Source organism: Oncorhynchus tshawytscha, linkage group LG24, assembly GCF_018296145.1.
Source record: "Oncorhynchus tshawytscha isolate Ot180627B linkage group LG24, Otsh_v2.0, whole genome shotgun sequence".
Classification (NCBI taxonomy): Eukaryota; Metazoa; Chordata; class Actinopteri; order Salmoniformes; family Salmonidae; genus Oncorhynchus; species Oncorhynchus tshawytscha.
Window position 1 is genome coordinate 115,896 of NC_056452.1, and position 14,575 is coordinate 130,470.

The 14,575-nt window shown below is 41.0% G+C and overlaps 1 protein-coding gene across 1 annotated transcript in view; it reads right to left on the reverse strand.

Moving 5' to 3' along the window:
• cpn1 (carboxypeptidase N, polypeptide 1) overlaps positions 1–14,575 on the reverse strand; it is a 172,218-nt gene that overhangs the window by 14,430 nt on the left and 143,213 nt on the right. Inside the window, exon 7 of the mRNA XM_042305158.1 lies at positions 12,651–12,750. Within this exon, the coding sequence (XP_042161092.1) occupies positions 12,651–12,750 (100 nt within the window). The remainder of the gene's footprint in view (positions 1–12,650; positions 12,751–14,575) is intronic.

The following is a 14,575-nucleotide window of genomic DNA, read 5'->3' on the forward strand; positions in this document are numbered from 1 at the left end:
CCGGAGGGCTGGAGTGTGGAGGTGGCACAGGATGGGTTAGACCGTGAAGGCGTACTGGAGATCTTGAGAGCAGTGCTGGCACAGGACGTGCAAGGCTAGGGATGTGCACAGGAGGCCTGGTGCGTGAGGCTGGCACCAACTTCACCAGCCGACTAACACGCACCTCAGGACGAGTATGGAGCGCTAACCCAGGTGCCATCAAATCCCCGACACGTTCCGTCAGGCAAATTCCATGCAAAAAGCACCAACACAGCAACTCCCTCATTTCTCTCTCCTCCAATTTCCCCATTAACTCCTTCACAGTCTCTGTTTCGCTCACCTCCAACACCTCCAACACCTGACTCCTGACTCTGCACTCTCCCTGAGCCCCCCAAGACATTTTTGGGGCTGACTCTCAGGCTTCCTTCCGAGTCGCCGTGCTGCCTCCTCATACCGGCGCCTCTCCGCTTTCGCCGCCTCCAGTTCTTCTTTGGGGCGGCGAGATTCTCCAGGCTGAGCCCAGGGTCCTTCTCCGTTTAGGATTTCCTCCCATGTCCAGAAATCCTTATAGCGCATCTCCTCTTTGGGCTGCTCCTGCCTGTTGACACGCTGCTTGGTCCGTTGGTGGTGGGTGATTCTGTAACGGTTTTCTAGGTGTGAAGGAGAGTCGGACCAAAATGCAGCGTGTAGATTGCGATCCATGTTTAATGAACGAACGTAAAACACTAATCAATAACAAACACTACAAAACAAAGAACTTAACGAAAACCGAAACAGCCTATACTTGTGTAAACTAACACTGAGACAGGAACAACGACACATAGGACAATCACCCACCACAAACTCAAAGAATATGGCTGCCTAAATATGGTTCCCAATCAGAGACAACGATAAACACCTGCCTCTGATTGAGAACCACTCCAGACAGCCATAGACTTTGCTAGATAACCCCACTAGCTACAATCCCAATACATACACACCAAAACCCCAAGACAAAACACACCACAATACAAAAACCCCATGCCACACCCTGGCCTGACCCAATACATGAAGAAAAACACAAAATACTTAGACCAGGGCGTGACAACGGTGCTCCAAAGCTTTTTACTGTCATTCTTTATGTAATTTATCTTTGTTTCATAGTATAGTTTATTTTTTATTTTAGCCATTGCTATATATACATATATATACAGTACCAGTCAAACGTTTGGACTCATTCTAGGGTTTTTGAGTGGCCAGAAAAAAAGCCATTGCTTAAAGAAAAAAAGAAGCAAAAGCATGTGACTATTTTTTTCTTTAAGCAAGGGCTTTTTTTCTGGCCACTCAAAAACCCTAGAATGAGTCCAAACGTTTGACTGGTACTGTATATATACACTATATATACAAAGTATGTGGACACTACTTCAAATGAGTGAATTCTGCTATTTGAGCTACAACCATTGCTGACAGGTGTATACAATCTTTATAGACAAACATTGACAGTAGTATGGCCTTACTGAAGAGCTCTGTGACTTTCAATGTGGCACTGTCGTAGGATGCCATCTTTCCAACAAGTCAGTTAATCGAATTTCTGCCCTGCTAGAGCTGCCCCGGTCAACTGTAGGTGCTGTTATTGTGAAGTTGAAACGTCTCGAAGCAACAATGGTTCAGCCTCAAAGTGGTAGGCCACACAAGCTCAGAGAACGGGACTGCCGAGTGCTGAAGCCCAGTGAGTAAAAATCATCTGTCATGACTCTCTCTCCTTGGTGAGGATCAAAGGTGCCAGATCAGCTTGGCAATGGCCGACAGATAGCCAGAGACCCCCCTTCTCTACCACAGGAGAGGATATACAAGAGAAGCAAAAAAACACCAATGCAGACACAGGGATGAAACTCGGGAAGTGACAAATATAGGGAAGGCAATCAATGATGTGATTGAGTCCAATGAAGTGCTAGTGCGCATAATGATGGTGACAGATGTGCGTAATGATGAGCAACCTGGAGCCAGAGAGGGGGAGCGGGAGCAGACGTGACACATTTATTAAATAGTTTATTCATAAGAATGCACCTATTCAGAAACTGACTGATTCAACCGGGGTGGCAGGGTAGCCTAGTGGTTAGAGCGTTGGACTAGTAATCGGAAGGTTGCAAGTTCAAATCCCCGAGCTGTCGTTCTGCCCCTGACCAGGCAGTTAACCCACTGTTCCTAGGCCATCATTGAAAATAAGAATTTGTTCTTAACTGACTTGCCTGGTTAAATAAAGGTAACATTTCTTTTTTTAAACAAAAAAAACGGTTAAATTCTTGATGCACCCATCCCGTTAGCGGGATCATTTTCATCAACATCCGCTGAATTGCAGAGCGCCAAATTCCATTAAATTACTAAAAATATTTAATTTTCATGAAATCACAAGTGCAATATAGCAAAACACAGCTTAGCTTGTTGTTAATCCACCTGGCGTCTCAGATTTTAATAAAGCTTTTCGGGGAAAGCATACCAAGAGTTTATGTAAGGACATCTCTCTCAGTAGACAAAATATTACAAACAGCTAGCAGCCAAGTAGATTGGTCACGAAAGTCAGAAAAGCAATAAATTAAATTGCTTACCTTTGATGATCTTCGGATGTTTGCACTCACGAGACTCCCAGTTACACAATAAATGTTCCTTTTGTTCCATAAAGATTATTTTATATCCAAAATACCTCTATTTGGTTGGCGCGTTAAGTTCAGAAATCCACAGGATCGAGCGGTCACGACATTGCAGAAGAAAATTTCAAATAGTATCCGTAAAGTTCATAGAAACATGTCAAACGTTTTTTTATAATCATACCTCATGTTGTTTTTATGATATATAATCGCAAAATTGTTCAACCGGGACTGTTGCTTCTTCAATAGGAGAGAGAAAGAAATGTCTGCTCCAAGCTGTTGCGCATGCAAAAGACTGCTGGCACCCAGCCATCCACTGACGCAATGTGATCTTTCTCACTCGTTTTTTCAAGATAAAAGCCTGAAACTATGTCTAAAGACTGTTCAAACCATGGGGAATCTGGTTGATATCCCTTTAAATGGAGCGAAGGCAGGCAATGGAACAGAGAGCTTTCAGGAAAAACAGCACTTCCGGGTTGGATTTTCCTCAGGTTTGTTCCTGCAATATCAGTTCTGTTATTCTCACATACAATATCTTGACAGTTTTGGAAACTAGAGTGTTTTCTACCCTTATCTGACAATTATATGCATATTCTAGCTTCTGGGCCTGAGAAATAGGCAGTTTAATTTGGGTATGTTTTTCATCCAAACATCAAAATACTTCCCCCTACACTCAACAGTTTTTAAGGCCCTTGTCGATTAATGAGGAATTGAAAAGCTATATGGTTCGGGAGAGACGAGGCAAAAGCAGTGGTGAATAAGTCTGGCTGATTGGCAAGAAATGTCAATTGAGAAATTATGTGACTAAACTGAAAAGAAGAAGAAATTGCATTATGAAAGCAAGATACGTTATCTCTTTTGGGATAGGGAGCAGCATTTTCACTTTTGGATGAATAGCTTGCCCAGAGTTAACTGCCTCATACTCTGTCCCAGATGCAAATATATGCATAATATTATTAATATTGGATAGAAAACACTCTGAAGTTTCTAAAACTGTTTGAATGATTATGGCAGACGAAAACCTGAGAAAAATTCAACCAGGAAGTGGGAAATCTGAGGTTTGTAGTTTTTCAAAGCTTGGCCTACCAAACGCACAGTGTCTATGGAGTCAAGTTGCACTTCCAACGGCTTCCGCTAGATGTCAACCGTCTTTAGAAACTTGAATGAGGATTCTACTATAAAGGAGGGGCTCATGAGACCTGTTTGAGTCAGTGGTCTGGCAGAGTGTCTCAGGCTCGTGACGCGCTCTCCCAACAGAGTTAGCTCTTGTTCCAGTGCTTTTCTTCAGACATAGGAATTCTCCGGTTGGAAGCTTATTGATGTTTTATGTTAAAAACATCCTAAAGATTGATTCCATACATTGTTTGACTTGTTTCTACAACCTGTAACGGAACTTTTCAAGTTTTTGTCTGGACGAAGTGCTCGCACCTCATGAAGATGGATTACTGGGCTGAACACGCTAACAACAAGTGGCTATTTGGACATAAATGATGGACTTTATGGAACTGTATGGAACAAATCAGTAATTTATTGTCGAACTGGGAGTGCCTTCTGATGAAGATCATCAAAGGTAAGTGAATATTTATGGTGTTATTTCTAACTTCTGTTGACTCCAAAATGGCGGATATTTCTCTGGCTGTATTGGGCTTTGAGCGCCGTTCTCAGATTATGCTTTTCCCGTGAAGTTTAAAAAAAAAATCTGACACAGCAGTTGCATTAAAGAGAAGTCTATCTTTAATTCTGTGAATAACAATTATCTTTTATCAATGTTTATTATGAGTATTTCTGCAAAATCACTGGATGTTTTGGAATCAAAACATTACTGCACGTAACGCGCCAATGTAAACTGAGATTTTTGGATATAACTATGCACATTATCGAACAACACATACATGTATTGTGTAACATGATGTCCTATGAGTGGCATCTGATGAAGGTCATCAAAGCTTAGTGATTAATTTTATCTATATTTCTGCTTTTTGTGACTCCTATCTTTGGCTGGAAAAATGGCTGTGTGTTTTTTGGACTTGGCAGTGATCTAACATAATCATATGTTGTGCTTTCGCTCTAAAGCATATTTTAAATCGGACACGATGGGTAGACTAATAACAAGAAGTTTCTTTCATTTGCTGTATTGGACTTGGTAATGTGTGAAAGTTACATATTTCTAAAACATATTTTTGAATTTTGCGCGCTGCCTTTTCAGCAGAATGTTGTCGAGGGGTTCCGCTAGCGGAACGCCTGCCCTAGAAAGGTTATATAAAGTATGATGGAAAAAAGCTTTAGAATACCTTAAATGACATTTTGGTCAGAAAGACTAATTCAACTCCATCTTTCATTGAATCAGATGTCTCCACCTGGTATTGACAACTTAGATGGAAAGCTACTGAGGATGGTGGAGGACGATATTGCCACTCCTATTTGTTTTATGTTTAATCTGAGTCTGGAGAAAATATGTTGTCCTCCCGCTACTCAAGAATGATAAAGCAGCCTTTGCTTACTGCAGACTTTTTGAAAACTTTTAGAAAAAATTGTGTTTGACCAGATACAATGGTAATTATCTGTAATCAAATTAACAGTATACTTTTAGCATGCTTATAGAGAAGGGCACTTCACACATGTACTGCACTGACACAAATGACTGATGATTGGTTGAGAAAGAAATTGTGGACTCTGTATTGTTAGATTTCAGTGCAGCCTTTGATATTATTGACCATAACCTGTTTGAAATAAACATATGTGTTATGGCGTTTTTTAACCTCTGCCATATCGTGGAGTCAAATCTATCGATCTAATAGAGCACATCGGGTTTTCTTTAATGGAAGCTTCTCTAATGTTAAACATGTAATGTTTGGTGTACCGCAGGGGAGCTCTCTTGGTCTATTTTAACTAATGATCTACCAGTATGTACGCTGATGATTCATTATTATACACATCAGCAACCACAGCTAGTGAAATCTCTGCAACCCTAAACAAAGAGTTGCAGTCAGTTTTAGAATGGGTGGCCAGTAATGAACTAGTCCTGAACATCTCTAAAACTAAACGCATTGTACAAATCATTCCCTAAATTCTACCTCAAATTAATCTGATAATGAGTAATGTGGCTGTTGAGATAATTGAGGAGACTAAATTACTTGTTGTTACCTTGGATTGTAAACTGTCATGGTGAAACAACATATTGATTCAATGATTGTAAAGTTGGGGAGAGTTCTTTCTGTGATAAAGAACCTCAAAGCAGGCTCTAGTTTTATCTTATCTTGATTATTGCCCAGTCATATGGTCAGATACTGCAAAGAAGAACAGAGAAAAACTTCAGCTGGCCCAGAACAGAGCGGCATGTCTTGCTCTTCACTGTAATTGGAGGGCTAATATCAATACTATGTATGCCAGTCTCTCTTGGCTAAAAGTTCAGGAGAGACTGACTGCATCGCTTCTTGTTTTTATAAGAAACAATGTGTTGAAAATTGAAAATTGTCAACACAGCACTAACACACACTTCCAGAACGAATTCAAGGAAACATTCAGTATTATATAGAGCCATGATTGCATGGAACAACCCTTCCATCTCATATTGCTCAAGTAAACAGCAAACCTGGCTTAAAAAGACAGATAAAGCAACACCTCACAGCACAAAGCCTCTCCCTTATTTGACCTACATCTTTTGTGTGTATGTACTGATAAATGCTACTGAATGCAAATGTAATATGAAAATGTAAATGATAAATGAAGGCCTAGAATAATAAGACTCTCCTGTCTTTTTCTCTCTCAGTATTGATAACCTTTTAGTTCAAATGTTCTTGTTTAAAATGTATGTAGTTCTGTCCTTGAGCTGTTCTTGTTTATTAATGTTCTGTTTTATGTAATGGTTCATGTTTTGCAATAGCTAATGGGAATATTAATAAAATACCAAAAATGAACACGAAATAAATTAAATAATATTGGAAATTGTAAGTGTGCAGCAGAATTTTCTATCCCATCAAAGAGTGTCACGGTTCAAAAAAGGTTTGGAACCACTGACCTAATATGTACATCTAAATACCTTATTATATTCTTATACTGCGACCAAACTGGGAACGTCCTCTTATGGTCCCGAGGTAATGATCTAGAACATTCTCCGAAACCCTAAAAGGGACTTAATGGGAATGTTGCCGAAAGTCCTGAATGTTGCCTAAAGATGTCAGCTGTGAGGAGACAAAATGAGAATACAAAGTGAAATTGATGTGTCCCTTTCATGGCGTTTATGTCGTTCATTCTGCTGCTGGTGGAAATGTCATATCAATGACAACGTTTAACGCACAGTAATAATTCAATATTAAATTGATTTTGGCAGTAGGAAGATTATGCAATAGTCGTGTTATGGTAACTAGCGCACTTTTGTACATCGCCCAGTTCCGTACAATTTACCTTATTTAGCGCCCAAAAAACGAAATACTTCCAGGTCAACTGTAATATGAACACCATTGTAAAGCACAATTTCTCACCTTTCCATCAAAATCAAAGACGAGACCGCCACGCTGCCCATTTCTGCATGATTTAAGTAGGTAATGGAGATTCTCCAGGTCTTTTTTAAAAAGGCTACTGAGTGATAGTAGCGAAGTGATAGTGAAAGGGGGAGATATGTTGTGAAGGGAAACTGCTTTTTTCACCCAATTTGTCCAACTTATCAACTCTAAAATGTAAATAAAACACTATAAAGAGTTTATATAATATTTCATTACATACCTGTTTGAAGGTTTGTGTCGAATTTCATGAGGCGTTTAGGGCTGCGCTAAAGTTAGCTTCACAAGTAAACTGCGTCTGTCGCAGTGTTTGAGAGTCATGATGGCTCGCAGTAATGAAGCAAAAAATGTACCATGATTGAATTAACCACTGTATTGATGAACTCACAAGTAATTCACTCACACTCACCTTTGATTATGTCTTGATAAATAAATAAATACAGTTAATAAACAATATTAACATAAAAAATAAATAACTAACAACAGTTGAAACACCAACTCACCACTGTCCTCACTCCATGCTAACTTATTCACTGAGTGTACAAAAAGTTATGAACACCTGCTCTTTCAATGACATATTCAACACCATTATGTTGGATTACATGGAAATGTTATCCACATTTGTGAGTCCGTTTCTTTGGAACTGTGTTAATAAATTATGTTGCATGAACACACACACACAAAAAAACATTTTATTTTGACAGGAAAGTGGGGTCTTAGTGACAACTGGTGGTCGAGATTCATGACTCGCTACCCTGAACTGTCCAGCAGGATCCCAGACACCTTGGAACGGGCCAGGGTGCATGGGGCAACCGTTGAGGCAATTGTGGGCTTCTTCAATATCTACGAGCCTATCTTCAATAAGTACGCGTTTGAAATAAAGCCCTACCTCATCTTTAAAACCTCTTAAGGAGGCTGCGAATTTTCACAGCTTTTTGTTAAAAATCGCGCAACATTTCAGCGTCCTGCTACTCATGCCAGGAATATAGTGTATGCATATGATAAGTGTGTGTGTATAGAAAACACCCTGAAGTCTCTAAAACTGGTTAAATCGTGTCTGTGGCTAGAACATAACGTGTTTAGGAGTCAAAATCCTTCGAAAAACTGCTCACCAAAAACACAAAAATAAAATCCATCCGCCAGTCAATGTATTGTCTTTGGCTGAAGAAAATACATGTCAAGCCCCTGTAAACGCCTACAGCTTCCACACGATGTCGCCAATGCTGTCATTTAGGGGCTGGTTTATCCTTGGTTTGGAAACGTGACGCATTTCCTTTCTTTGGGCTCACCTCAGGATGTTTTGAAAGTGAAAACATGGACGATGATTTCAAGACTTGCTGCTATCGAATACAGATCGCCCGTGATCAATTTAATAGACTATTAACGTTTATTAATACCTAAAGTTGGTTTAGAAAAGTAATTTGAAGTGATTTGTAAAAGTATATAGGTAACTTTTGTAATTTTAAAAAGTGACGTTGCGTCATGTAAAGGGGCATTTTTCTGGATCAGACCGGTCTTCAGCAAATCACATTTTGGGTATACAATGACAGATTTAATCGGGAAAAAGACCCAATTGTGATGTTTATGTGACATATAGGAGTGCCAAGAAAGAAGCTCGTCAAAGGTAATGAATGTTTTATATTTTATTTCTGCGTTTTGGGTAGCGCCGGCTACCGCAAAATCTGTTGTTTTGTTGACGGTCTGGTATTCTGGGGGGTGCATGCTATCAGATAATAGCTTCTCATGCTTTCGCCGAAAAGCATTTTACAAATCTGACTTGGTGGCTAGATTCACAACGAGTGTAGCTTTAATTCACTACCTTGCATTTGTGTTTTAATGAAAGTTTGAGTTTTATCAATAAACAATAGGTGGCGCTCTAAAATATCCGCTGATTTGATCCCGCCACAGGAACATCCTCCCTAACAAGGTATTACTGTGATGAAATGTAGTTCGGGGAGAAGCCCAAGTCCAGGGAGTGTAGAAGGGCAGAAAGCATATTTATCAGCAACAGAACACCACCAGGAGCACATCACTGTGCATGCTTGTGTGAGTGCAGCGGGTTTATCATCTTTATCATTTATCATCTTCCCCCACTGCCTCACGAGTACTGCCTACTACCTGGAGGGTCCCAAGGATGCCATTTATGGAGTCTCACCCAAGGGCTATAAGGACAGTGAGCTCTTTATGAAATGGCTGGCCTTCTTTGTGAAGCATGCCCCTGCTGAGAGGCCCCTTCTCCTCATAATGGATCAGCATGAGACGCATGCATCCAGGGATGTGGTCAGGTTCTACCGGGAGAACATGGTGGAGGTGGTGTTGCTGCCATCACACACCACCCATGTGGTGCAGCAGCCACTGGACATCAGTGTCTTTGGCACCCTGAAGTCGGTTTTCACCATCAACGCAGCATGCCTGAGCCTGGTGCGGGGGGGTGTTGCCATCGGCAAGAAACACTTTTCTGCCATGCTGCACCAGGCCTACCCCAAGGCGGAGAGCAGTGAAAACATCAAGGGTGGGTTCAGGAAGGCCGGGATTTTCCCCCTGAACCGGAAGGCCTATGACCACACCCAGATAGTGAGGATCGCAGTGGCCCCCACAGCAACAACCTCCGCACCCCCACCACCGCCCCCACAGCAGCGACCCTGGCGGCTCCTACAGCAGTGAACACTGCAATTCCAGCAGCATCAACCCCATCCCCTGTGTGCTGTCCCACCTGCAAGCAGGTCACCCCAATCAACCACCTGGTGGCTGCAGGCATTGTCTCAGCGAGGCTGGCATACGTCCTGATGCCTCCCATCTTGGCAAACAAGTTTATTCAGCAGCAGCCGACCGTGAAGAGCAGATTTCCCTTGCCAGCTTGGGTCATCACCGCTGACGACTTCAATGAAATGCTCATCAAGCAGGACCAGGAGAAGGACAAGGAGGATGCAAATCAGAGGAGGCAGGAGGACCTGCACAGGAAGAGGGATGATATGCAAAGGAAGAAGCAGGAAATGCAAAGGAAGAGAGGAGAACAAGAAATGCATGGCTGAGGTGCAGGTAGCAGACCTCGCTGGGGGGCACTGCGCCATCTGCCGCAACATCGAGCCATTAACAAGTGGGTGTAGTGTGAGTTTTCCCTGCTCTGGTTCCATCTCCAGTGCCTGGATTTGGAGGTGGTGCCAGAGGATGTCTGGTACTGTCCCAAGTTCAGCCTCAGCAAGGAGCTGTAGAAAGAAGTGCCCCCCTGTCCCCCCACACTGTCATCCACGGAACATTTAGTAACTATTTTTGTAAATTGTTTTTTTTTGTACAACCAATATGTTTTTATTCACCTTGATGCTTTTATTCCAATCAGTTATTTCAGTCAGCTGTCAGCTGTCAGTCAGCTGTTTTATTCCAATCAGTTATTTCAATAGATTTATTCCAATCAGTTGTTTTATTCCAATCAGTTATTCCAATAGATTTATTCCAATCAGCTGTTTTATTCCAATCAGTTATTCCAATAGATTTATTCCAATCAGTTGTTTTATTACAATACGTTTTTTTGGGAGGATTTGGATCAGCGTTCTCGTCGCGCCTCCTGTCAGTGCCTGTTTACAGGGAAGCCAATGGTCCAAAAACATTTAATAGTTCATAACTATAGCAGTTTGGTGACATGATGTAAAGGCTCACCGAACTGGCTGTGCACTTTGGTCTTTTAGGGAGTCCCCGGTCATTTTCTTCACTTGAACAGAAAAAGAGGCATGCAGGAATGTCGCATCTCATTTTGGATTAGAGCATGTCATGTGAAAATGAGTTTAATAGATAGCACACGTGAGAATTTAGGACATGCGTTATTGCACACATGAGATTTCACACTTAAGTTATTGAACACACAGCACTCAAGAATAGATTGGCACAGCAAAGGTATTCAAAACATTAACATAGCAAAGGTGAGAGAGAAAAAAAACGAAAGCTCTGTCAGCAGGTTTGCTTGTGTATATGCAGATCAGAGGTTGGCACAGTTGTATTCTTTTTAAGATTCTGCACATCACAGTCTTGTGCAATTCATGATTGATTGATTCATTGTTTGTGTTATTGATGACCACATTGCAATTAGCACCCTACTAATGAAATATTAGTTTAATATTAGCCATGCGAGAAAAGGGCTACCCCTGGTGGAAGGAAGCTGTATGGAACAAAATGAAATCAAAAACTATTTGTGCATTACCATGTCAATTAACGCTGAATCGAAACTTCGTTCATACCCCGGATTTGGATGCCAACACAGTCACTACAGTCCCATTAGTTTTCATTGCAGACTCATTTGAATGCTGTGGTTGCGCAAATTTGTACGGAATGGGGTTAGTCACCGTTAAACACCTTGCTCTGCTTATGTTAATCTGCGTAAGGTTGAAATCAAATTAAGCATACGCTGATTAAAACACCTGGTTTTCTGATTAATCTTTCAAATTATTAGGACATATAAACACCTTAATCTGCATTCCCACATTGTATTTGATCTGCGCATGTGCTAGCACCAGCACCATCCTTCTTTAGTGAGAGTAAAGTGAGTTCGGAACTGAATGTATGCATCTTAGAAGTAGTTTTCACATGTCCGAACTCAGAATCAAATATTCTTCCCAAAAATACCATGGTCGCAGTTGGATAACGTTTATTTTTATTGGCAATTTTCTACATTGATCAGAGTGCAATCAATTAGCCTGATTTCAGATGTGTTCATGTAAACAAGGTTATTAGGGAAATCTTTCTTCTTGCAGAGCCTGTACATGTTTTCATAGAACTATTATATTCACAATAATCACATTATTGTGTGCATGTAACCATACTCACTGAGTCTCAGTTTGAAGGACCTACATGTAACATTTTAGCCATGAATTCAATTTCTTCATGGTGTTTTGAAGGACACTGCTGCGAAATGCCAAAATTGGCTTACTACTGCTTCTTACCTTATCATAATATTATCAGTTACAAGGAAGAAGATTTGTATTGCTGACGTTTTTGCTTTTGTTGTCTACCTTCTGAATGAGAACCAATCCTAATTCAGGAAGTTGTACACACAACAACAGACGGGACATATAGTTGCTGAATGCTAATTTGCTTCTAAAAAAAACTAATTAGGAGCGTTGCGCAGCATTCTAAGTATGTTTTAATCACATGAATTTCTATTCCTTTGCAACTAGTGGTATGTATCTGAAATGTGATGCTAGTAAATGTTATATGTTACTTATAGAATACATCATGAAACACTACAATCTCATGAAACACAAAGACTATTTAAGGTTAACATAAAGAATAAACACCCAGTTCAAAGCTTATAGACTAATATTATGTATTAACTAATGTCACCAAAGATTATTGTCCCCAATTTATTCAAAGTGTCTTGTTGTATTCTATTGTTAAATGAATGGAAATGATATCTGTAGTTGACTAAGATCTGTGCAGACGTACCTATTAGTAAGCCTAAAAAACTTTGGCATTGCTCAGGGTTTTTAGCTGGTTGTACGTGTTTTTGTGAGAAAAACATGTCTCCCCTGATGTAAAATGGTTTCTCTGCACCTCTTACCAGTGGTCACATCGTGGTTGATACCAGCTACTGAAATCTCTGCGTTGCCGATTGGGTTGTTGTTGTTATCATACACCATTCCTTTGATCCCATGATGCACCTGGAGAGGGCGGAAGGAAAGTTTACTGAACCTCCCCCAAAAGAGCAAGAAAACAATCCTTTGCTTTTATAATACTACACGCTGGGCGATATGGACTATAATTCATATCATAATACAAAAAAATGTAACCATTTTGCTCGATAACGATAAATACAACGACATACAGTGCATTCGAAAAGTATTCAGACCCCTCCCATATTTCCACATTTTGTAACGTTACAGCCTTATTCTAAAAAGGATGAAATCTAATTTTAATCTACACACAATAGCCAATAATTACACATTTTTTGCAAATGTATTAAACTTAAAAAACAGAAATACCTTATTTACATAAGTATTCAGACCCTTTGGTATGAGACTCGAAATTGAGCTCAAGTGCATCCTGTTTCCATTGATCATCCTTGAGATGTTTCTACAATTTGATTGGAGTCCAGCTGTGGTAAATTCAATTGATTGGACATGATTTGGAATGGCACACCTCTATATGAGGTCCCACAAGTGACAATGCATGTCAGAGCAAAAACCAAGCCATGAGGTGGAAGGAATTGTCCATAGAGCTCTGAGACAGGATTGTGTCGAGGCACAGATCTGGGGAAAGGTACCAAAAAATGTTTGCAGCATTGAAGGTCCCAAGGACACAGTGGCCTCCATCATTCTTAATTGGAAGAAGTTTGGAACCACCAAGACTCTTCCTAGAGCTGGCCGCCTGGCCAAACTGAGCAATCGGGGGAGAAGGGCCTTGGTCAGGGTGGTGACCAAGAACCTGATGGTTACTCTGATAGAGCTCCATAGTTCCTCTGTGGCGATGGGCGAACCTTCCGGAAGGACAACCATCTCTGCAGCACTCCACCAATCAGGCCTTTATGGTAAAGTGGCCAGACGGAAGCCACTCCTAAGTAAAAGGCACATGACAGCCCGCTTGGAGTTGGCCTGAATGCCAAGTGTCGTGTCTGAAGGAAACCTGCCACCATTTCTACGGTGAAGCATGGTGGTGGCAGCATTGTGCTGTGGGGATGTTTTTCAGCGCAGCGTCAAGGACTGGGAGACGAGTCAGGATGAAGGGAAAGATGAGTACATAGAGTTCCTTGATAAAAACCTGCTCCAGAGCGCTCAGGACCTGAAACTGGGGTGAAGGTTCACCTTCCATCAGGACAAAGACCCTAAGCACACAGCCAAGACAACGCAGGAGTGGCTTCGGGACAAATATCTGAATGTCCTTGAGTGGCCCAGCCAGAGCCCGGACTTGAACCCGATCGACCATCTCTGGAGAGTCCTGAAAATAGCTGTGCAGCAACTCTCCGTATCCAACCTGACAGAGCCCGAGTGGATCTGCAGAGAGGAATGGGAGAAACATCCCAAATATAGGTGTGCCAAGCTTGTAAGGTCATACCCAAGAAGACTTGAGGCTGTAATTTCTGCCAAAGTTGCTTCAACGAAGTACTGAGTAAAGGGTCTGAATACTTATGAAATGTGATATTTCTGTTTTTTGTTTTTATAAATTTACAAAAACTTGTTTTTGCTTTGTCATTATGGGATATTGTGTGTAGATTAATGAGTGGGAAAAAACTATTTCATCAATTTTAGAATAAGCTGCAACGTAACAACATGTGTAAAAAGTCAAAGGGGTGTGAATACTTTCTGAATGCACTGTATATATTTTTTGATGCACAGTTACTTTCCATTAGCGTCAGGCATCTAGACAAATTCTTTTCCAGCGCTAAGGAAACAGATGGTATGATTCAAGAAAAAAAGTTGTCTATTTCATCTAACACAGGGCTGCCCAACCCTCTTCCTGGAGATCTACCGACCTGTGGGTTTTCAGTCC